This window comes from Ambystoma mexicanum, chromosome 3q (assembly GCF_040938575.1).
Source record: "Ambystoma mexicanum isolate Mex_15411 chromosome 3q, UKY_AmexF1_1, whole genome shotgun sequence".
Lineage (NCBI taxonomy): Eukaryota > Metazoa > Chordata > Amphibia > Caudata > Ambystomatidae > Ambystoma > Ambystoma mexicanum.
In genome coordinates, this window is record NC_090926.1 from 905,971,765 (window position 1) to 905,996,789 (window position 25,025).

General features: G+C 43.5%; 1 protein-coding gene across 2 annotated transcripts in view; it reads left to right on the forward strand.

The window, feature by feature from the left end:
- Positions 1-25,025, forward strand: part of CEP112 (centrosomal protein 112) — a 3,147,769-nt gene that overhangs the window by 2,062,516 nt on the left and 1,060,228 nt on the right. For both annotated transcript variants that reach the window (XR_011305153.1, XM_069655053.1), the window contains exon 21: positions 3,924-4,154. Coding sequence is in view for 1 of the 2 variants with exons in the window: in XM_069655053.1 (XP_069511154.1) it covers positions 3,924-4,154 (231 nt within the window). In the remaining variant the exon portion in view is untranslated. The remainder of the gene's footprint in view (positions 1-3,923; positions 4,155-25,025) is intronic.

Below are 25,025 nucleotides of genomic sequence, written 5' to 3' on the forward strand. Positions count from 1 at the left end.
TTGGAGTGCAAAAGTCTGATGGTAAGGCTTCATTAAAGCGAGCTTAGAGTTTTCAAGACCATGTGTTTTGGGTTAAGAGGGGCAGAAATTGTGTGGGAATGGCCATCGGAATTAGCATGGCTATGAGCGGTCAATGGGTGGGCAAATAACATCTACAAGCTTTCTGCCACCCCCTCATATGCCATTTCCCAATGTGTACTCTTATGCAATAGTTTTGGCGTATTGGTGGCCCACACACTATTGCTCAAACTAAAAAGGCCTTTATGCGTTTTACACAGTTCTGCTCCTTAAGAAAGCCAGTACACTTGTATGTCAAGTTTTGAAATCATTACATGTGACAAAGACCCCAGATTTGTGTCAGTTGCTGAGACTGGAAGCACCCTAGGTGCCGAGGCACTCCCTTAGTTGCAGAGTAGCAGTTCGGTAATGGTACAAGGGGGCCCACTGGGTGCTTCCACTGAAGACCCCTTGCTTAGCAGAGGAAAGTCTCAGGACTCACCCGGTGGAAACTGCTCTATCTGATAGAACCCCACCCTCAATTAGTCATTATTAGAAAGATGAGACAGGAACACTTCCCAGAATTCCCAACTATTACAAAGCCAAAACCTGGACTGGATATAGGTAAGGCAACTAGAACTACATGAGAGTGACCAGCATTAGGGATGCCCAGCCAAGACACAAAGCTAAAAGAAAACCAGGGAATACTTCCCCACTGATCCAAACCCGCGTTCATGCAACCTGATGGATTCCTCTCCCGACCCACCATCTTCCCCCCACAGTCCCTTCCCTTCCCTTTTTATTTGCAATCCATTCCGAACACACTGACCTCCATGCTCCTACCCTTAACTCCAAGGGTTGATGCGGCTCATGATCGGGTCCTCTGCTGCTTCACCTGCCTACCAGAGCAGACGCCTGCCTTTCCTCCCAATATGAGCTTTGGAGGTAAGCAAAGTTTGCCCACTGGTACCCCCAGTGCACTCCACCACTAATTAACTTTGTTGCACTGACTACATCATTCACTACATGCTGCTCTGTGTAGTTCAATGTGCCACGCTCGAGTCACCTCGCCTCAGTGCCCTGGACAGCCCAGGTCGCCCGTACCTTGAGCAGTGTACATCTTAATCGGCTGCGCATTCCCTATTTCCAATCACTTGACTCGTCTGAATAATATTGTGTAGCTGTGTGCTGCTCATTTATCTCCAATAGCCAACATGCCTGCTCCTTCTATCTTGCCGGCTCCTGCCCTCTCAGCATTGCGCTGCTTTGGATTTCTAGTTGGAACCTACCAAATTATTGGTGCTCCGGCTTCGATCCATGATCTAGGCCATTTCAGAGGCGTGCACAGCCATGGGCAGGCCTGTTCCTGAGGGGATTCATGCCCATGTGATCAGAGCTAAGTCCACGGCCGTCACGTTTCAGAGACTTGCTTCTTGGGATTTCATCACCAAGGCGACTACGTGGGCCACTCTGGCGGCCTTTTGTAAGCACTGCTCACTGGACACCAGCTTCAAGCGCAATGCTGAGTTTGGTTGGCGGTTCTGAAGAACCTTTTTGCTTAGTCCTAGATATGAGGCAGGTTATCACAGCTCCACCCTATGTTCTTGTTTGCTGGAATCGCCCACAAGGATGGAGGAAAGGGGCTGGGATGTATGAGTAATTAAAGTTACTCACTGTAGTGACTAGAGTACTCCTAATCCATAGTCCCCTTTCAGCTATACGTCCCAGCCGCCTTCCCCCGCTAGTATGCCAATGGCTAATATGTAATTGGGTGTAGCCAGGTATCTAACTGTCCAATGTGTTCAAAGGGGACTGAGGTGAGGCGCCAAAGGGTGGGGCCTTGGCGGGACGTGCACACGCCCGAGTCTGCACACCTGTGCCCTATACTAAATTTTAAATGGGCAGCTAAATTTTTCATTGCCAAAGGTTCCGGTACCGTCCCCATGTTGGGGGATGCCCACAATGATGGAGGAAAGGGGACTATGGACTATGAGTGCTCTAGTCACTACAGTGAGTAACTTTAATTTATTATACATGAGCATGCAATATGACCACAAAGTTTTGTCCTGAAAAGTACCGCGCTCTGGGTTTTTCCCGATACACTAACAGGGCTGAGGTAATAATCTGACTACAGCAGCAGATTATTGGATTAATACTGATCATACTGTAATCTGTTCGCCTCACCCGTGCCCTCCCCTCTTTCAACCACTTCACGCTCAGCGTGGCAGACAATCTCACTATTTTGCTCAGCGGTAGTAAAGCATGCACACTTGTTTTGCATGTCTGCCTAATTTCAGTGCTTGCTTTTTGTGGTTTACCTGTAGGCCTTTGGTCATTCATAATTCTTCAATGCACTTTGAGGATATGCAGTGCCAGCATGGTTATTGAAATGAGTACCCTATTATCTGCCTAGAACGGAAAGGGGGCGCCTTTTGTAACCATCGCCAGACTCCTAGTGTAGATTTCTTTTTGTATGTACTTAACACTGGTCGAATTCTTTAAAATGGCGGCGTAAGCTATGTCCGTCGTTTGCCTTACACCGCTGTCACTGCCGTTTTCAAGTGCTTTAAGGCTGCTTTAAAGCAATGAATGTGAAGAAAAGCATAGTGTCACAAGTCGGCTGAGAAAAGGATAAGGGGAAGGACACAAATAAAGATATATTTTTGCTTAAAACCAGTGCTTTAAGTGGGATGGGAAATCGAGCTAAACACATACATTGCTTTAGAGGGCAAGGCAAGAAGTAGTACAGATGTTTGTGAAAAGGTCAAAAGAAGACGTGTGCATATTTATATCGTTCATTTTGCGGAACCCACCTCTCTCACCGTGCTTGCAGTGAATGGGCTCCTGTAGGGGGGGTTGGTGCTGGCTTGGCGAGCCCCAGCAGATTCACAGCTCAGGGGCACGCTTTGGAGACTTCCGGAGATATTCCTTGGCTAACCTCGCCCCGTTTAAATAAAACCCTGCTTATAACCCTTTGGCAAACGGCTCACAAACTGACAGACACGCTTAGGGAACGGACCCACACGAGACACACTGATGACGGGAAACAGACACGCTCTGATAATGCGCAGAAAGCTCCCCCGCTGGACTCACTCATAATACATATGGAAACAGGCCCCATGGCACACTCATGTCAGATGCCTGCGCAGGTAGGCATTTTGCTTATCGGCCACCGTTCAGAAGGAAGTGGACGAAGCCTGGTCTCCAAAGGTCATGGCTTAACTTTGAGGCTCAGGAGAATACCGAAAGTGGCTGGCACGTAAATGCCAAATTCTTGTTGGAGATTGACCTCAACCCTATTTGCTGTCGCGCGTGCTGCGATTGTGTTTTTGGATTACATTTTACAGCATAAACTACTGTCTGCTACTTCTGTCAATGATGTCCCCCGCTGGTTAAAATGGCCGCATTCCAAGATGTCAATATATTTTCTGCAACTATGTCGCGTTTGTGGGCTACGCTCCTTATTAATAACCTTGCACTAATTAAAGCATCTGCCCCAACCGTGCCCAATAGGATTGCAGATGTGCATAATAGATAGTAAGGCTCACCAAGGTACAGTGCCCTGAAGCGGTAGCGTTCCAAGTGAGTTTTACAGATTGTGGCCTTCAGGAGGCACTTCTGCTAAACTTGCATCTGCCTCAATGTGGCAACCTTCCCCCTTTCTTGTTCCTAGTGTCCATCTCTCTTATAGTCCTATTCTTACCTATTATTGCATAAACCCCAGCGATCCTCGGGGAACAGCCAGCTCTGTGCAGCATTTGCTTTTATCTGCTCTGCTATCTCCCTGGTTTTATTATGGCAGGGCTGCTCGGGCTGTACATTATTTGGAAGTTTTGCATTGATGCTCCTGAAGGCATTGCCTCTTGTCTCGTCTGGCCGGCTGTGCAAGTAACCTGGCCTTCTTTCTCCCTTCTTCCCTGTCACAGGCGATCTCTGACCTGGAAGGCCAAGTGCACAAGCTGCGAGAGGAGCTGCTCCAGGTGAACTGTCAGCGCAAGCAGCAGCTGATGGAGCTGGGGCAGCTGCGCGAGGAGGAGAAGCAGAAGGCGGCCCGGGATCACGAGTGCGCTGTCAGCAAGCTGCGGGCCGACATGGACAAGATGAAGCTGGACATGCAGCGGGTGCACGCGTCCGAGAGCGACCTGATCTGCGAGAAGGTAGCGGCCCTGCGCCACGCATGCGCATTCAGGGGAGGGTGCCTGGGCCAATCACACAGAAACAAAAACAGCGGACAAAAAACACCGCATTTTTGTGGAAACTTAGATGGGGTGGGGAGGGGATTGGGGTGGGTTTAAATACACAGGCAAATAGGGGGGGGGGCGTTGGAGCTTAATAAGGGGAACAACCCAAAAAGGAAAAAAAAACGGTATTTTTGTAGCTGTTTTTGTTTAGTTAAAAATTGCCTCTGTGAAATTGTTTTCGCTATAATCACACAGAACCGGATTGGATGTGCACGGTGAGAGCAGATCCACAGGCACTTAATTGCCAGTGCACATCATGCGTCCGCCGGCTTTAGGAATTGCGGGGCTCCGTAGTGCAAAGGTTTTGCGTATGTAGTCTCAGACTAGGTACCATCTTACAGAGACTTTGCACCGGTGCAAGTGTAAAGTTGCATGGTATTAGCACAAGGGCAACGTTTGCCCTATATTAAAATACACTGGGACACATTAGAAAACGATTGCACCATGACAAGTGCAGTTTCACATTTTAAAAGCCCCAGGGCAAAAATTGCCCAAGTGCAAAAAAGATACATTTTTAATGCATTTTTGCATCAGGGCAAAGTTTGCCCTAGTGCAAATACCATTCCGTATTAGCCCTAGGGCAAACGTTGGCCTGGTGCAAACATACAGTAGAAATGCATCTTTTTTGCACTAGGGCAATTGTTGCTCTGGTGCTTTTAATATGCCAAACTGCCCTTGTCATGGTGCAGTAGTTTTCTAGTGTGTGCCCGTGTTTTTGAAAATAGGGCAAACTTTGCCCTAGTGCTAATACCGTGCAACTTTGCCCATATATTGGGGCAAAGTTTCTGTAATCTGGCCCCAGGTAATGAAGTCTCAGAGATATTCTTAGATAATTGAGGGGATCAGGGGATGTTGCGTTAAAACAAGCTGGCAGCTGTAAGGCAATGGACCAATATATTTTGTTATGGAGTAGTGAGCAACGTGAGTTGAGTCACTTGTTTGAAGGAACTTCTAATTTTGGCAGATAAATGCCACTGAAACGATTGGCATGAGAGACAACACTTTGGTTAAGTGGCAAAGCCAGGCTATAAGAACAGTTTGCAATGTTGGCACTTGAACCTATTTCCAAAGCTGTAGGCGTGCAGGCCGTAGCCCTGGCAGCGCCCGGGGCAAAACTAAATTTGGCACCCCCACCCATCAAGGTGTGGGGGGGTGCTAAATTTGGGGTTGAGCTGGTGCCGCTGCCACACCAGCAATGCTGCCCCCTGCTGGTGTACCAGCGGCACTCTATTAAAATGGAAAGCGGCCTGCTCTCGTGCTGGAGCGCCTGGCCAGGAAGAAAGCGGGCCACTTTTCATTTTAATAGGGCGCCTTCACCACGCCAGCTCGCGGGAGCCCTCGAAAGACTCCCCCCCCCGAGGTGGCGTGGCAGGGGGCCAATGTGGTGCCCCAGTCAATCGCCCGAGTTGCCGGGGCCTAAACCCGGCTCAGGCTGCACTTGGTACATATATAGTTGGCCGCACAACAAGCTTTGGTTTGAAAACACCACCAGGCTCTGATTTGCGTGAAAACACTTTGTGATTATGTTTTGCTAACTGACGTTAACTATTTTGAAGCGATTTTCATGATTGCTTTTATCTTTATGGTCTCTATATTGTACAAACTAGCATTATGCTTTTAATTCACAAGATGAAGATCATTTTGACCGTCAAATGAAATAAATCTCACATTAATGTTTAAAAAAAAATCAGGGTGGGATATATAACAAGATAATGTCTCCAGCTATGATTGCAGGTTCCAAGGATCTCATGATTGGTATTGGCTTTGGGGCAGGTAGACCCAAGAGCCCCCACTGCAGGAGTGTCTCTTGGTGTGATTAAAGCAGAGCCTTTATACCGGGGAGTCCTGTCTCCAGGCCCATCCGTGGTCCTGGCAAATCCTCATGACTCGCTTGCCCCCTCCTACTTTACCCTCCTCACCCATGCGTGGCTTTCAATAGGAGGCTATACAAAAGGCATTATAAACAACTGGGACAAATATATAACTCCTTGGAGAAATATGTTAAGCAAAAAGACTACGACTGTACCGTCATTTTCCCCCAGCCTGAATTCAGCGCAGGCCAAACAAAATGGACTGTGTGGTTTGTAAATGTACTTTCAAGACTTACAGACTCATATCCAAAGATGTGGAAAAAGGTAACATAGGTGTTTTTCATTGTGTGGCCAAGTCATGCTTCATGTATGCCGTGAGGAAAACGTGCCATTTGATAACAAATCAACACTTTTTGGTGGCCAGTGTGTGTACCTCAAAATAAGGGAGATTGTTTAATGGTTTGTTTTTTTGGGACATTTTCTTGAGGTACTGGCGCTTTGCATGTGCTTTCAGAATAGAAATGCCCTTATGCTCTTCTTATCATTTAAACAAAAGCTGCCCTGTAAAACAATGGTTACTCAAATGAATCGTCTCTAGAAATAGCTTCCTATTAACCTATCAAAGGGAGCGTGTACTTGAATATCTGAAGCGCCAGTGGGACCTGCTGTGCACCCTTTGCCAGACGGCTGGCGAGGTGCGGAGAGCGGAGCACAGCCTCGATCAGGTCAGTATGCACGTGGCAGGCTGGCAGCTGGTACCTACGGGTAGGGACTGTCCATGCCCGGCCCGAGTAAATCATATATCATATCAAAATACCAGGTCATAAGCTAAAACTCAACTACAAGGAAAACTCGCTCCTTAAGAAAAATGCTCTCATTCCCTATCCCTCTCTTCCCTCCTTTCCTCTTTTCCTTACCCTTTATTTCTATACATGAGGCTTAAACTTTGTCTTCCAGGAATTACATTTTTTTTTACAAAAATTAAAGTTTAGCCCACTCCAAATGTATTGTGAAACGTTAGCAACGTTCTGTCTGCTGTGGGTGGGGGGGATATGATATATGATATGCTCATACACAAGTGTTTCAGAGCGCGATGAGGCAAGGGAGGACGAAACAACGATCTTACTAGGCCCAGTGACATTGAGAACGCGCAAGCGCATGGCATATGGAAGGGGGAAGGTGCAATGGAGAGGGGAGAAGTGGAAAGTGCTGAGCAAGGGATAAAAACAACAACTGGTAGTGCAGCCAGTAAGGTGGCAAGTGTAAGGTTTAAAGCGTAGACAAGGGGTTTCTGATAAGTGCAGGTAAGGGGACTGTAGGGTGACAGATAAAAACTCAAGTGGAAGGGTTGCCAGGAGGCAGTGCAGGTGTGTGGCTGGGTGGGCTGGGACTTGGGCCCAAAATCAGAGCGTAACCATGTGCACCGTACCGAAGCAGACAGATCAGCAGGGGAGAGGAAGAGCAAAGGCAGAAGCAAAGAAGGTCTTGAGGTGCTTCTGGAACCGGAGAGGAAAGAGATCTACCCCCAACTCGTTGCTTGGAGAAGCAACTGACCCTGAGGGAGTTGGAGGTGGAGGAACGAAGAGCTCATTTGTGAAGGTATGTACAGAGTGAGAATTGAAGCTATTTTGGACCCAGGCCCCGAAAGCCTTGTGGACATGCAACAGTCTTGAATTTAATCCTTGCAGCCACTGGGAGCTAATGAAGAGATTTCAGGGCTGGAGAGATATGATCCCAGGGCTTAAGGCCAAGGACAGGTCTTGCAGTCCTGTTCTGGATGAGTTTCAGAGGGCAGAGAGTAGAAGCAGGCAGATTTAGAAAGAGGTTGTCACAGCGGTCCAGCCTAGAGAGAACCAGAGCTCTAGGCTCTTGATGGAGGTATAGGAGGGTTATGATATGCTGTGTTAACTTGTTCGGTTACTCTACTTTTGGACTGAGACAAATCCCCACTGTAATAGTTTCAAAGAGTGGAATCCTTGTTTGAGGGCTACTGAGCACCCACCCAGCATCACCAAACCTTACAGTACGCTTATATACTGCTCCAGATCACTACCGTCGTAGATTGAGGGTCTTCGCTTGTGGCGCAGTGCACTGTGCCACCACAAAGGGTACCCAAACCTTAGTCAAAATTAGCGAGGGGAAGATAAGAAGATGGGAAAACGGGAAATCGACGCTACAAACAAAAGGAGCAACAGATTCCGCAGGGAAGAGTGTTTTGTGATAGCATGAGTGCATGACATAGTTCCTCAAAAGATAGGAGGATAAGTCCTGAAGTGTTGTGGTAGTTGGGCTGGATTCCCAAAGCAGAAAAAAGAATTGTAACTTAGTACACAATGTGAGATGCTCAAGAGTGTGCACAGACAATCGTGGAAATGTGGTGGCTTATTTGTCCAGGTATCTGCATACATTGTTGCCCAGATCACACTCCAGAATGTTAATTTTGGGACTGTCACGGCTGACCCAAGTGTGGCCTTGTCAAAAATAGACTGTGTATACTATACAAATAAATGTTGGTGGTAATAGAACGTAACATAAGTGGTCAAATGAATGTGGTTTAGATGGTTCTCTGATTCTTTTGATCGTATGGTTTCTATTCAGTCTAGACCGGCATATAATGTCCATGCTGCAAAATGGTTCACACCAGATTAAGGTTATGAAATGGGTAAATAGCACTTGAACGCCACGTGCATATTGATATGACCTAGAATCTAGAGAACGATATAGGAAATAGATTGTCAGATTATTATATATATATTTATGTGTATCAATTCGCGACACCCCTTTCAAATGAGCTTAAAAACTCAACACTCAATAAGACCAGCACAACCAACATATAGTCAATTAAGCTTCAAGTGTGTCTGCTCACTGACAATTCTTACTTTAATCATTTAGAGTGTTGCAATCGCACTTTGAGACAAGAGACCAGCTGTTCTAAAGTAGGAATTCTTTTTATGTAATCAAAATGATGTGACAGGTGATCCTCCTGCTTGAATCACAATGGAACTGCGCCCTCACTTGAAGCTAAACCAAGTGCAAGGAATGACTTCACTCTATATGTTGGTGCACAACTTAACATTGACGCTTTCACAGGAAAATAAAATAAAAAAATCATCATTAGAGAACTATTCTTTTAAACCCATATCTCCCTGATATCAAAAGCAGTTCACAGAATAAAGTTTAAAACATTACGATTTACTGCAGTTACGTCACATATGATTCTCAATATTTGGGCTGATTTAAATCTAAAATGTTGGATGCTATAACATACTATAGGTTCCTAACTTGGGCATAGACCTTGGCTCCTCTTCTATGATGTTAGGTTTGTTACAGGTAATGGAACAAGCTTATATTTCTCTGATTTTCTTCTTGGTTTTGGAATGCTTTGGCAGTGGAGCCTAATTCACGCACTAGTTTCAAGAAATTCGGTTCACCCTCACAACACTCATTTCAATGTATTAATTAAAGACTAGATTTCAATTAATGTATTGACTGTGGCAGACACCAATTGGGGAAATGCTGGGTCAGGTAAGTTGTGCAAGCAACAGCGCCACCCAGTAGCTATCACTGAAAGTTCACCTCCAGTCCAAAGCCATATGAACAATGCATTGTGGGTATGAACATTTGCTCAAATGCAAGGTTTTCACTTCAGAAAATAAAACGTTCTGTATCTTATAGGACACTGCTATTGTTACAAATCAACTTCGAGACCACTACTGGTCCAGAGATGAATATCGTTTTCTATACCATTAGTCAACCCCACCCTTCTAGGACACCAGAAGGGATTCGAACAGATTGGAAACAGAAGTAAATGATAAACCTCCTTGTCCAATTTTGGTAACGTGGATGGAACGGCAGGCTTATCCCTGCAAAGTCACAGATCGTTGGTTAGTTACAACATAGCGAAAATACAATTATTACCCAATGATAAAAGGGATTGTCCAGTCAATGTTGGATACAAATATCTACTTTATAATTATTACAACAGCCAGTTCTAGCACACTACAAAATACAACCCACACTATAAAGGAACACAGAGGACAGACAGCTTCACAAAGGAAAGGGATGCACTCTGGATACTGACAGGAGGGTAGTCCGTAAAGCAATCAGTCCTAACTGTTCAAGGTTATTTGGATTCAATGCCACTAGGGGCCTTTTGGCAAGCGAGGCTGGACGGACGGCTGCAAGCTGACCTTCACAGCGGCTCAGGGTCAAGAATCGCTGACTCTGTGCTGGTTGGCGGATCAGGAAAGCTGGTCAAGGTGTCTCAGGTGACTTTAGTGATTGCAGTGTGACAACATTCAGTGGTGCAGTCGGTCACGGTTCAAGGCCTCCACTACCTCAAAAATGTCCTTAAAAGATGGACGCTGGTTGATGCTTGTGTGGCACTCCATCTAGCTTATTCGCAGGGCTCGTGGCATCCTTTCAAGGTGGATGGCCAAAAGCTGAGGAGAGTGTTTGCAGGCAACGGCCTTGGCCTTTGTTCAGAGACTCTGTTACTTCCTACCTAGGAAGCTTGATGGCAGAACCTAGTAGGACATGCTGTGTGCTGGCTGAGTACTGGTTCTGGGGCTGCTGGATGGTTCCTCTTTGTCCGGTATCTCCCTCTGTTCCCTGGGAGATGTTTAGGGGACGGATCTTGCTTCCCTCTTGGAAATCCTGGCCTTCCTTCAATGGCAGATGTAAGGCAGACTGTACCTTCAGCCAGGGTCCAATGCTGAGTTCTTCTTTCCTGCTTCTGGTGAAGCCTTCAGATGATCTCTGAAGTGAGTGGCTCAGCCCTACTTTAAAGCTAACTGGGCCACAGTGATTGGTGCAGGCTAAGCCTACCTAAGGACTCAATTTGGGGTCCCCAGCAACATTGTTCTGTTATGGGTGGTGTCAGGACCAGAGTGCTGTGCAACAGGAAAGGTAAGAGGTGACAACATGTACTCCTACGTCCCACCCACCGTCCTGTCTGTTGTAGATCAAAGTGTCTCTCTGGTTAACCGAGTCCTCTGTGGCTCTTGATCAAAGCACAGGTCTCCCTTGAGGTTTTTGTGGTGAGAACAGACTTCTGTCTCGCTCAAATCAAATATTTCGTCCCTCTGAAAGGGGTCCGCTCTGCAGGGGTAGCCTATGGTAAATAGTGCACACAGACATGCCATTCACTGTCCTTCATACAGAGGAGTGGGTGCAAGCTTCAAGGTGACACATTGAATATCAAAGAGGTGTTAGTTTTCCTGTCCTGCCCGTTGTCCAAGTTCTGTGACCAGGCATATTCACAGGCCTGCTTCAAATAACTCATCAGTATGCACTGCCACCACACAGAACTTAGACATTTGCACAGGGCGGATCCATGGAGTCTTTGATATTTAACTAGGCAAGCCATGGCAGGAGGAAGTTGCTGCCCTCCTGGATGTTTTGAAGTACCCGTGGCTGCCACATTCCAGCTGAACATGACCGGGGAGGATGGCGCCTGTAGGCTGTCTCCTCCCAGAGTACACAAGCAGGGACCAGGGAAAATGTGTGCGTAATGGCCTCACACATTTTCAGAGGTTGATCCCCCATCATTAATTTTCATTTTTAAAAAATCATAAAGCCCAGCTAAACCCACACTGCCCATGCGGATGGTCGAATTCCTCAGAGCTATGTTGTGAATAGCTTTTTCAACCCAAACTTGCAGACAACTGCACATGCATTTCACCCCAATGAGGAATCCTCAATGCTCTATATAGTCTGACATCCTTTTGTTTGAAGCTCCAGGGCACGTTTAGGAAACACCAGCAATGTATGGTGCGTTCGTAAAAGCTTGAAAAACGTCTTCCACTGCAAATATTAAAGTAGAATGACATTTCAGGTAAGTCACACAAGTCACAGTGTCGCCAAGTAGCCATCAATGGAAGTTAACCTCCAGTTTAGAGTCACGTGAATAATTAATTGTGGATATGCAAATTAGCACAAATTCAAGCTTTTTCGCTTCAGAAAACATGCTGCCACAACTGAAATTGACGCTTTTTTTCAAGCTGTTATAAATCCATCAAAACTTTCCTGAAGAGGGTACAAAATTGAGAAAGGCAATGTCTGGAGTAAAGGTGCATTCTGGAACTTGGAGTCAGAGTTCTGAAACAAGTAAACCCATAGCGAAATGTTGCATGTTGGAACTGAATGGATAGACTGATGCATACAGAAATATTACATGTTGAAACTAGAGGGCCAAGTTCCCAGAGCTCATTGAGAGATGCCTTATGCATAGAAACACCTCATGCTGGATCTCAAGGACAGTGTTCCTATAATGCATTAAGAGATTGTATACACAAAGTAAAACTGCATATAGGAACTTGGAGTCCGATTTCCAAAAGCACCAGGAGTTAGTTCACATTAAGCTAAGTATTGCATGCTGAAACTGTGATTAAGAGCTGGAAAGTTAACATCAAAGTATTAAGAGGTCACTCAGAATCTGAAAATCACTACAGATTCTGGATACTGGAATATGATTATTGTTTATACAGCCTGTTCAATGTCTCTTGAGATGTCATCACTGTTGCAATACATGAGACACAGAATTCATTTTGGAACCTCCTGACAAACTCAAATTTAACGCATCTAAACCCTTGAAATTCAGCAGATGTGGGATGATGTAATTTTATGTGTCATAGTGACTCCCTTCTATTCCGATATGTATGTACTCATAGGCTTTGCAACGGAGGGATGCAGAGTTAAGATGGTCATTAATGTGACTCACCACAGGAGCCCATTGATGACCAATTATAATCTCAGCCACTGGGCAATTAGTCACTGTGCTCCTCTTTTTTTTAGCACCTTTTTGTAATGGCACCCTTCTTTTATAACTTTTGTTTTCTACTGTTTACAAAGAATAAATCGCACATTTCAATCTAACATTGTGTTTTAATTGTCAGTCCTTCTAGAGTTACAGTGCTTGTAAAATAGTTGTGCAACAGCAGGGACATCCGAAAACTAACCCAGAAGGCTGATCAATTTGTCTTCTTAAAAATTATTTTGTACAACGGTTAATATTCTCATTGTCTCGGTATAATAGGCAATTTTAAGTCATAACAATTCACCTAAACTAAATACTAAATGACTGAGAGGTTTGAATTGATCTGGTACAACGTGAAGGAGGGCAACTCGGCAGCCGTTTCCACGCATTGTTTGCGGCATGTTTATGTGAGACTAACCGACCCCCCCTTCTTCACTCTCCACCAACTCCCAAAATAAAAAGTACCCTAATCCTGCACCCCCACTAAAAATACAGTGTAAAAATACTACAAAACGGCCATGATGAGTTGGCCTGCTATGAGTTGGGCCGGTACACACAAGCCTGCTCTTTTTAAAATGTGCATAGTATGATCCTCTACACTACTAATGCTGTAGTTATGAAGCATTTTGAAGCGTAGATATTCATATCACTATGTGCCAATTGCCATCTTCTGGAGGATGACTTTGAGTGGCACAGCTATGGGACAGTTGATAGTGTGACATGTTGAGTATGGTGAAAGCCTTGCACATGGGCAGTGTGGTTTGTGTTCAACACTGTGGATAGAGTCAGGAAGTGCAGTAAGTTTGCTACTTGCTACTAGGCATATCAGCAAGGGAGAAAAATATAAATATGTGGATGGCAGCTCTGTGCAATATATTTATGGGGCAACAATTAATGCAGGGAGTGTGTTCCCCTATCCAATCAAAAGCGCCATACTAACATATCTGTTTAAACAATTAAATCTAGCCCTGTCTGTGAACCATATTATACCACGTCTGTCCCTCACAATTTAGCAATAGGTAAGCCAAGAATCAGGCTGTTGGATAGAAAGAATATATATATCATTATTAATAAATAGGAAAACTAAATATTACCTCAAATCACAAGACACGCCGCCTTAGTCCATAGCACAAAAAGAAAGTTTCAATAAAAACAATACAATACAAACCAGTTGAACAGTATGGGGTGTAATCAAAGGCCCCAAACCAACAAAACTGAAGGGCCCACTGAAAAAATGACCTATGTTAAAAATCGCCTGTACGAATATGACTGGATTGAGACCCTGGAGGCCACACAATCGTCCAAACTTTATGGGAAATATTGTGTCTCGGTCAGTAACCGTGTTACAATCTTCAAATATCAGAGCAAGTTTCCTTCAGCAGTATTGCATCAGCAATTCCTAAGACTACGACTCAACATTCTCCTAACTAAAGAGATTCTTGAAATTAGGAAACCAAAAGGCACAAGAGACTATGCTTGCAGACTTTGTGGATATAAAAGGGAGTCGCTTAGCCATTTGATAATGACCCTGTCATGGTGTGATTGACCCTCAATGAATTCTGTTATGTAACATTTTTGCGAACAATCGAATTTTAACAAAAAAAGACATTTGGATACTTCTCTTACAAGGCTCCAGGTTATCAGTGACTTTTGTTTTACCAGAGTTGGTGTCAATTATTATTACTAAGCTTGAAGGAAACAATTGATTTTAATCGATCGAATAACTGACATGTTCTGGTTGGTTTCCAATGTATTTTTATTATTTTTATCTTTATTTCTTTTCCTTCGTTCTGTCTTTTCATTTTCTTTGAGTGCTTTGTTTGGATTGTTGTCACTTATTCAATTGTCACTTGGAATTGTTATAAATTGTAATGGCTAAAACGCTTCTATTGTAGCTAAATGCCAATTAAAAAAAAGAAAAAGAAGAAAATATGACCTACCAGCATTCATTACAAAAATTTCACACTGAAACCAGGCCCATTAAGGCAGTCTGTGGGGTTTCTGCAAGTAACATGAGGAAGGACCATGTGAAAAAGGCCTACCTGTCATTACTAAAGGAAAAGTAGCATTTTAATTTACAGTGGCAGAAGAAATTCAAAGGTTCCTTTCTTGTGACAAACAGGAGTTTCAAACATTGACACCAAAATGGTTTTGCATGTGTGTTTGCAGTTTAAAGAAAGACATGAGAAAAATATTCCCCTGCTAAAATAAATATGTCAGGGAAAAGACAGTGTGGGTTGACAAAAAGTAATGTATGTTATGCTTCACATGCAAAATACGGGCAAACATTTGAAAAGAAAAGCCCACTTTGTTTCCATGAAAAGTTCCTCTAGTGCCGAGGCAGACTATGTGGACATCTTTATACAGTGTAAATCCAGGGAAAGCTAAAACAAAAATGTAATCCAAGTGCAGATTGGAAGAGCACATCACATTGCTGGCTGAGAAATAAAAGGTGGTGCACTGTGACAATTCAGACCCACTTTTCAGCAGAAAAACGAACAGCAGATAAGTAGTGTATTTTATAAATGACTGAAAGAAACAGCCCTGTACTTTCAGCGAAAAAGCAAAGTGAACCCTGATCAGTAAAGCACATTTTATGTCAAAGAATCAAGGCTGATGTTAACAAATGCAATATGTGAGTTCTTTTCAGCCAAGGACAAATGGTGGGCTTCTGGGCAAAATTCACAAAGGACTCCGCCGCTGAAAGCCTGGCTTGCATCACCACTATTTACAACTGCAATGGGTGTCGAAAACTAAGCTTCTCTATACCTGCTGTCTCTGAGGGCAGTTCTGTGCATACCAGATGTTTTAGCCGCTCCATGACCGAAATGTAAGGGGATGTGTGAAAACGGGGGCTGCAATCAAGCCTGAACTCTGAATTCAAACAACAAGGAGACTAACAAAAATAAACTCTGGTCAGAGGCTGGCTAAGAGTGACAAATGGCCTGGAGGAAGGGAAGCTCATATTTGCATATATGAAGATTCCCTTGGTTTAAATGGACTGTCACAATTGTTGCTTTTTCCCAGAAACCACAAGTCACATGGATTACATGTACGATTAATTTTTTAGATAATTTCCTGGCGATTTTGTTGATATAAAATTCCTCCACCTGCGACTTAGGGAGTTGTAATGACCAGCTAAACAGTGTTCCTGGCTGCTCTGAACATGTTCCGAATTTGACAGTTGGCGAACTGGTGGAGGGTAAAAGAGGGAATGCAGAGAATAAGTTGCATGTTCATAATGATTATGAATTATGTGAAAATAGCAGGAAATTGCCAAACGGCCAGTCAACATTGTGCGGCCCCTGCTGTTGTTTTTTTGAGTTCCCCATGATTAGCGGAATATATATATTATGGCAGTTACTAGTAAATCACAATATTTTTGACACATCATTAGATTTTTGCCAAAGGTTGACATGAAAACAAAAGGGATTTCAAATCTAAGTGCCATGTGTCTGCCCAGACTATTACCCCAGTCCTTGAACAGAGGCTGGACTTGGAGGTAGAGAGAAGGGTAACTGATCGCCCTCTATTGAAATCTTGATGGAGCCATCACTGGTACATAAAGTGGATACACTATGAGGAAAGGACAGAACTGTTGAAATGTACCATCTGACAGCCTGAAGGAAACACCAAAAGGAGATTTTGCTTAAATTACATCTGGGTGGAGGGGTCCATTAATGGGAAGGCCTAAAAGCTGACTGGGTCCTATGATGAAGAGCTGAGGACGATCCTTGAGAGTCGAGTGAGCAGACCCCTGCCCTGTCCTCCAAGAGGGCTCTAAAATGGGTTGCGGTAATCCGGGAAAGGATTATCAATGTCTTTGGCTTTCCTGTCCTGAAGCAGTTGGCTTTCCTGAACTTTAAACAGAGGTTTTAAATGTAAGTAGAATTGCGCCATTTGAAACCAAACGGTAGGGGAGTCTGCTTGTCTTAAAGCCTTTTCCCTATATAGGGGTGGGGTGATTGTGGGGCGATTGTGTAGATCCTTAGCCTATTTCACTAAAAATATACATTTAATTAATTCCCCATTTGGTGGAACACCACAAGATGATTTTTGTTAAAATTCGAAATTAAAGCTCATTCCCAGTGTGCGCTGAAAAAAAAACTATGGCCTGTAATTTAATTGGCACAATTTTTTCTGTCTAGCTTCTCCAACACAGTGAAATCATAATTGGCATATGAATTTGTACCAATCTATAAACCCAACTACTAGCCTTTTAAGTGCACAGGAAAATCGAAATTTCGCAGCACTATAGATGTAGATTGCTTGTGTTTATTGATCAGTTTGATCATTTCTTGAAGAGAAATCTGTATAAAGTATTGTGATTTGTGTTGTTTCCCAACCAACTTGTATGATTTATTTGTGTAACAAGAAGTTTAATGAGCTACAAAGCAGGTTGCGTGTATTTTATTTTAGTCTGATCTCTATTACCTATCTTCCAGATAAATACAAATATATTTCCTACACGCCGGACTGGTTCTTGGCTCACTGGGGGCACAGGGTGGAGATTGGTATGACGCTAATAAACGTAAGAGAGTATTGCAGTGCTCCTTGATTGGGAGTGGGAAAGAACTCCCCAGGTTAAGGGGGGGTCTCAATATAGCATGACAACACAATTTGCTTTTGTGCATTAACTAAAAATCACAGAACCTCTTGCACAACAACATATACAATTTTTATTTCAGGTCTCATGTAAAAAAATAAAGCACAGGTCAAATAAACCCTTCAAATACTTTTGGGTGCTCACAAAATCCCCTAATGTAAACAATTATGCAGCACCTTTAAATATCACAAGAACAAACACTTTGATTTGACAGCCATGCAACACTTTTCTGTTGGTAAACAGACATTTAACATACGCAGCTGTTTATTTTGATCTCCTTGCGCACTTTGCAATGCCAGCAGTGCTCTAGCACATCAAACTTTTAAGAAAAAAACACTTTTTTAAATATATGGAACCCTATTTCCTTCACCACTATGCAATGAAAAATCTCTCTTCTATCATGAGTCTCTTTCTCACTCTATACAGGACTATATCGTTAGTCAGACTGGGAGAGATGTAGATTTTGAACTTCCACAAAATCACCCTGTCATTTGGCTGTATGGAAGTTAATTAAAGTATTACTTGGTAAGAAAAGGCTAGTAATCTACTTCCGTATGCCACCCAATAAATAAGGGGAAGGTATTAATATAATTCATTGGTTTTGTGGACAAGTTTACGTACATTGACAATCCTTTCCTGGTCTATCCCAACCTAGTCCTCCTGTCCACTGGACATTCGTCCCCTCCCCCTCTCTCCCCTGGCACTTGCCACCCTGGCCTAAATAGCAGTTACCCACCCCAACCCGTGGGGCTCCCACTATTGAACTTCTCCCTCTTCCCACTTCTCATCGCACTGATCACCTTGTCATGCATTCGCACGGTAGGATTGTCACAAGGTCAATATAACTATTTCATTGTTCTTGTTGTTTTCCCCTGATTTTCCCATGTCTCCCTCCCCCTTCTTGCCTTGTGGCACCTGGAAACACTTGCGTATAGGCGCCATACAAATGTCCAATAAATAAAAAATAGATAAATGCATCTCTGAGTTTTGTGCTCAGGAAAAGACATTACCCTCCTGGATCATCCCCTGGTAAAGGACAGAGACTTGATCAGCCTCCAACATCAATCATGGATAGCCTCTGGCATCAATCCCTCTATTTCCCTCTCCTGGTTATGGATACCCAACCTCGGTCTCTTCTCCTGGTTTTCCTCTTGCTCCTTCTGTCTCCCAGGCTATGATGGTTCTCTAGCAATTTTTCAGCAGTTCCCACTCAGATAGTTTCAGACAGCTCTCTCCTATTTCCCATTGTGTGTCTCCTTTTAAACCCCTAAACGCCCCCCCCCAAATATCTAAATTATCAGGTGCCAGTATATTGGCAGTTTATTGGTTCATTATTTGATTGGACATCTATTTTTCCTCCCACTTAAACAAAGCCTAGCCTCTTTCCTTTGATTGGTTCCTTTAGTTACTAGGCTCAGATTCTGGGAGGCATACCTCCACCCATTTGTACTTGCAATTTTGAACACTCCAGTTATGAATTTAAGAACCTACAACATGACAACATTTTCAAATTTACACATCAGTTGCTTATTCAGTTTTACATCCGCTGCTACCTTGATTTCTATCTATTTTATCTCTTGTATGTACTGTTAGCCTTTTAAGAATTTTAGCTCTGCATTTTAAAAGTTGTGTTGATCGTTTTTTACCAGGACTACAAATCCCATCAAATCTGTAGTTGTTTCCTGCTCCTCTAATTCTGCAACCAGGTGCGTGAGCGCCGGCACCCGAGTTAGGCCGGTCTGTGCCGGTCCATGCTGGTCTTTCCTTCTGTTTCCTGTTTACCATACTCGCAGCTATTCTGTGGGTTCCTGCTGCTTCGCACGAATGGGAGACACGTCAGGTAGGAAGCAGCTCCCATACGATATAACCGGCCCTGCCGGATGCTTGTTAACCATACCTCATGCTGATTTCATTCCCATTCACTCTGTAACCTCATTGCATATGTCCCCCAAAACATCTTTCAATTCTACTGCGCTGAACCCTGCATGCCCTAATCTTGTGGAAGTGACTCTTTTTGTTCCTTCTCGCTTTAAAATGGGTCTCCCAAATACCTGCCCTTTAATCAAACACCCAGAGGTGATGTTTGACCTTATAGCTATGAGCAAATTTGATATTCTATGCCTCACTGACATTTGGCTCTCTGACGTAACCAATCATGCCGCTGCCTCAGCCTTTCACCATGTTTATCAAATCTTTAGAACTGACCGCCAATCCTGTTGGTGGGGCGGCAAAGCAGTGATTATTAGAGACTCCTTGGCATCACATATTCGTCACACATCACCTATTGATAACTGCCAACATACTCCGATCAAAATTGCCATTGACTCCAACACCACCATCTGTCTTATCACCTTATATTGTTCACCTGAAAGCCGGCCTCTTTTTTCGAACAACAGTTGTTTATGCTTCTTGGTGATTTTATTAAACCCACATCCTATGTCATCATCATAGGTGAATTTAATTATTGGGCATATAATGGCCAGGACTCTGAAGCCGCCATTCTCATGCTCTCATTAGAGGTCTATGGCCTACATCAACAAATAAAATTGCCCACGCATAAAGATGGACACGCTCTGGATTGGGTACTGTTTCATTTTGACTAATTTGGAAATGATGACCTGCTCTTGGTCTGATCACTGTCTTATTTCCTTTTCGCTGGATCTCCTGTCTAAAATTGGGAGATGGAATTTAGGGATAGGAATAGGTTAGGAATATTCTCAAAATGTCTCTCGCCGCTTTCAGTGAACTTACCCAACCTTTGCTGGCAAACTTGCTACCTTCGCGCTGTACCACCAGCCTAGTTGATCAATACAAAGATATTGTATTCTCTGTCACAGGCACTCTTGCTCCCCGTCAACTAAAATTGTCAAGACGGAAACACTGGGCAGAGCATGGTTCTCTGACAAAACCGCTATCCTGGTTTCTAAAGGCGATTTCTATGACAATCACATTAGCGATGCCAAGTCATCACAAAAAATAACTCTTTGCCATTGTAAAAGATTTCGAGGGAAAAGCTAACTGCTATTCTGCCCTCACTAAAAGTAATCAGTGGTGTCAATCAGGCTTTAGTGGCAAAGTCATCTTCATCACAATAAAATTGCTTTGCTACAAGCTAAACTATTCAATCCTCATAGTCCATCACTAATGAGGCCCCTGCCCCTAACCTATCTGACACCTCTATCCCTGTGATCAATTTTAAACAGATCTCGGAATCTGAGTTATCCAATATTGTCCAACACCTTAAGCCATCCCCCTGCCCTGATGACATGTGTCCTCCTGCAAAGATGTGGGACCTTATCAGTTGTCTAGCCCCTCTGGTCACTGGACTAGTAATTCATCTTTTACCAATTCTACTGTGCCTGCTTCTCTCAAGGAAGTCTGGATCCCCCTGATTCTTAAAAAAATTAAAAATAAAAATAAAAATAAAAAAAGGCTACTCTTGATCCTGCCTCTGCGGACAACTCTCGCCCTATTACCAACCTTTTTGTTAAAAATGTTGGACAAAGTCGCATATAGTCAACTACAGCAACTCATTGAAAACAATCTACTGGGCTCCTTACAGTCCGGTTTTCGCACTTCACATGGCACTGAAACCGCTCTGGTTGACTTAAAAGCTAACCTGTGCCATATTGCTGACTCAGTACAGATTGCCCTCTTGAAGCTCCAGGATCTCTCTGCAACGTTTGATCTCATTGATCACTCTTTGCTGCTGGAGAGATTAGGAACTATCGCAAACTCCTTCAATAATGGCTTATGTTGACTCTCCTCATTTCTAGGTCCCAGATGTGCTTGTGTTGCCTCAGGGGGCTACAAATCTCCCATTCATTTGCTGTGATGTGGTGTCCTCCATGGTGCGCCTCTTTCTCCCACTCTCTTTAACTTACACATTCGTCCTCTCTTTGACCTTCTTGCGAGCATCAGCGTGAGTTATACCAACTACACCGATGACACTCAGGTAGTTTTCAAACTGACTTGCAATTATGAGTTGGGCCTCATTAAAATCACTTCTATATATGCTACCATTGAGGACTGGGTGATCAAAAATTCCCTTGCCCTCAATGGCAATAAAAATGAGATAATGCTTGTTGGTACTCCTCAACGTCTTGCCAAACTGGATTCCAGATATTCAGCTTTTAACATCTTCAGAACTACAATTCAGACCAGCCCATGGGTCAAGACCCTTGGCATTTATTTAGATACCAACCTCAACATGAACAAACATGTAAGCCAACTGAAGGCCTCCTGCCCCTATACAACACGCCTTATCGGTATTGTACGTTTTAACCGTATCTAAACGGTCACACGTACAAAAAGGTCTAAAAATGCTACCACTAAAGGTACGAACACCAAAGGTTTGAACCTTTGGTGGTAGCATTGCAGGTAAGTACAAAAAGAAAAGACTGCAGGGTTGTCCCCCGCAACACCCCGCTCACTATACTCTTTGGTATAGTGAGCGGGGTGTTGCGGGGGACACCCTCGCAGCCCACCCATGAAAAAAACCCAAAATAAAATGGGGGCTGCGGGGGTCTCCCCGCAACACCCCGCTCACTGTACTGTGTGGTATAGTGAGCGGGGTGTTGCTGGGGACACCCCCGCAGCACAACCGCAAAAAAACTATAGAAAAAAACAGGGGCTGCGGGGGTGTCGCCCACAATAGCCCGCTCACTTTACTTCACAGCATAGTGAGCAGGGGTTGTGGGGAAAACCCCTGCAGCCCCAGTAAAAGAAAATAACAAAAAAAAAGAAAAGGACCCTGTGGTGCTGGATCCCGATCACGGAAGTGAAAGGGAACTAGTGCCACAGGGAACCAGCGTGAAGAAGAAGGAAAGTGGGATTTGTTTATGTTGGGGGTGTGGGTGGGGGTGTGTTGAGGCTGTGGGTGGGGGGTGTGTTGTGGATGTGGGTGGGGGTGTGGGTATGTACGTGTGATTGCATTAGAAAGGTGCAAACCTTTGGTGGTTCGCACCTTTCTCATGAGAACCTTCTGGCCGCGGGCAAATCTGCTGCGGTCGGATCACGTAGATCCACCTTATCAGATACATCAAACCTTTCTTATCCACCCCCAACACAGCTGCCCTTGCCGGTGCCCTGGTCAACTCCAGACTCGACTATAGCAACTGCTGCCTGGCCAGTACGTCTCGGTCCAATCTAGTTTCCTCATCAGCTACATGAAAGCCATGTTGTTCTCTTTTTTTAAGGGGCTGTGTGGATGAGGACTGGGGAAAATTGAACAATAGACTATTCCACAAAACAGCTTCCTATCCCAACACTCTGTGTTGTTTTAATATCCACCTCAGTCTATCACAGATTGCATATTAAAATAATTGAACTAAAGGTACTTAAAATGTCATATTTTAATCTTTACAAAACACAGTTTTCACATAAACATATTAAAATAAACATAGTAAAATAAACATAACTCAATCTAATTCTACACAACACCTTGCTGTAAAGGTCTTAATTCATCCAAGGCTGTTCAGTTTGGAAATAATTGATGTTACCAGTGATCCAAACAAAGTAAAACAATTCCTTGATGATTTATCCTTTCAACTTCAATTTCTTTTCCAGACAGAACTATTACAATAGTTTGCAACAATTTGTCAACACTTAGCATGTGTTTCTAGAACCAATTTGTTGTTAACCACACGGAATTGAATTAATCTTAATAGCTTGTTCTATTGCTTCTGTCTTCAGGACACTTCTTGTTTTCACCACGTTGTTACATTTGACGTGTTGTATAGTCAGGCATACTCAGCCAAGAAACTCTAAAACCCAAACATACATTTAGTTATATCCACACGATGTACCAGTATTTTGCACCGTGTAAAATATTGTGGATATATTAAAAAACTAACCTGAAATTTCTTTTCAGATTGTAAGGAGATTTTTATTCTAATTTTCACGGTATTTGGAATTTCATACCAGGCATGATTTTTCACAGCTGGGGAGAAACCATATACATTTCTCTTTAGTGTCTTGATTTACTTGTTGATCACTGCTGTGAACCCAATTATCAATATGACATGAATTTCTACTTTTCCCATTATCTAATCTGACACCTCTGTCTAGTTTGTGCTTGTTATTACACATTCCTAACCTCTCCTGGGTTAGTATTTAAAAATTATTCTGTTTCTCTTCAGGTGAAAACCTATAGCTGCCCTTGCATTGTTTTTTTCTTTATACTACTCATATTAAACTGATTGTTAATTGCAGATTCCTCGCACCTAGTAATCAACACCATTTAGTGCATAATATGGTTAAGTTTACCTTGTGATGCTCTTCCACATAATGAATGATTTGTTTCTTGGTTCGCCTCTCTTTTCCCTTACCGTATACACCAGACGACTTGGGGCAAATCCCCTATATGGTTAGTCACCTATCCATCAGGAAACAGAAAAAGGAAGGAGTAAGTCTTGGTAGAGGTGTTTCAATGCTATGTATTCTATGTATTATATGCTCTCTATTCTCAAAGCAGAAATTATTTTCCGAGCGCTGTTTGTGTTCCTTTTTGAGAGGTGGCTACAGCTGGGATAGGAAGCTGTTTAGTGGAATAGTCTATTGTTCAGTCTAGTTTCCTTACAGGTGGTTAAGAATAATGCAGTTCGTGCAGTATGTGGTATCTCCAGAAGAAGACATGTCACTGAAGCCTGTAACTCCCTACACGGGCTTCCCTTTAAGCATTGCCTATAAGGTACTTTCCCTCACTCATAGGTGCCTCACAGACAATGCCACATCTTACTTGAAAGAAAGGATTAAGCTTTCTCAGTCATCTCACGTTCTACGATCCAACAACTCCAATAACCTTACACAGCCTTGTTACAGGCTTGCCCTCTTTAGTGGCCCTGGCTTTGATTCTGTTGCCCCTCGTTTCTGGAACTCTCCTTGTTTTTCTGAACACCTGCCCTGAGCTTTCTTCCTTTAAGAAATCTATTTAAAAAATGTTTTTTATTCTTATGACTAGTGCCTATCAACCCCTTCGTCTCGCTGGTCTACCCTTTGCATCTCTATACTGAGCTCCCTTAGTTGCTGTGCACTGAGGTCTACAGGCAAGTTGTGCCTTATAAGAAATAAATAACATTATCAAATGTGGTACTGTTGAACAACTTTGGGGCAGATATGTCTGAAGTAAAGGAACCTTTGGAATACAACATTATGCTGAGTCTTAATGTTGACTCTCTGAAGCTAAAAAAAGGATGTTACTTTGATTGAACAGTAAGATAAAGTGATGCAATAGTGTTGGATTTGCATGAAGAATAGATTGTTTCTAATGCAGAACTTTGAGTCGGTTGAAATATTTTTCACTGTTAAGTTTAAAAAGTTGTCTTTCATAATTTGAAAGCCCCTTGAAAAAATAGTTTCTCCAGCATGGGGTCTGGCATGGATTCACATGCTCATGAATATTCCCCGTCGTCAGGCTGGGAATCCTCGGTAAAGAAAAAACCAGTATCAGTTTCGTTTCTGATCTGTCTTTCGTAGCAATAACCAATCACTGGTCTCTGCGTCATACTGACCACAGCCAATGACTGCCCTCTACCTAAGCACCGCCTCTGGCAGCCATCTTCAGATTTTTACCGCACGTTCATGTGTTGGGATCCTCGTGCTATTGCTCTCGA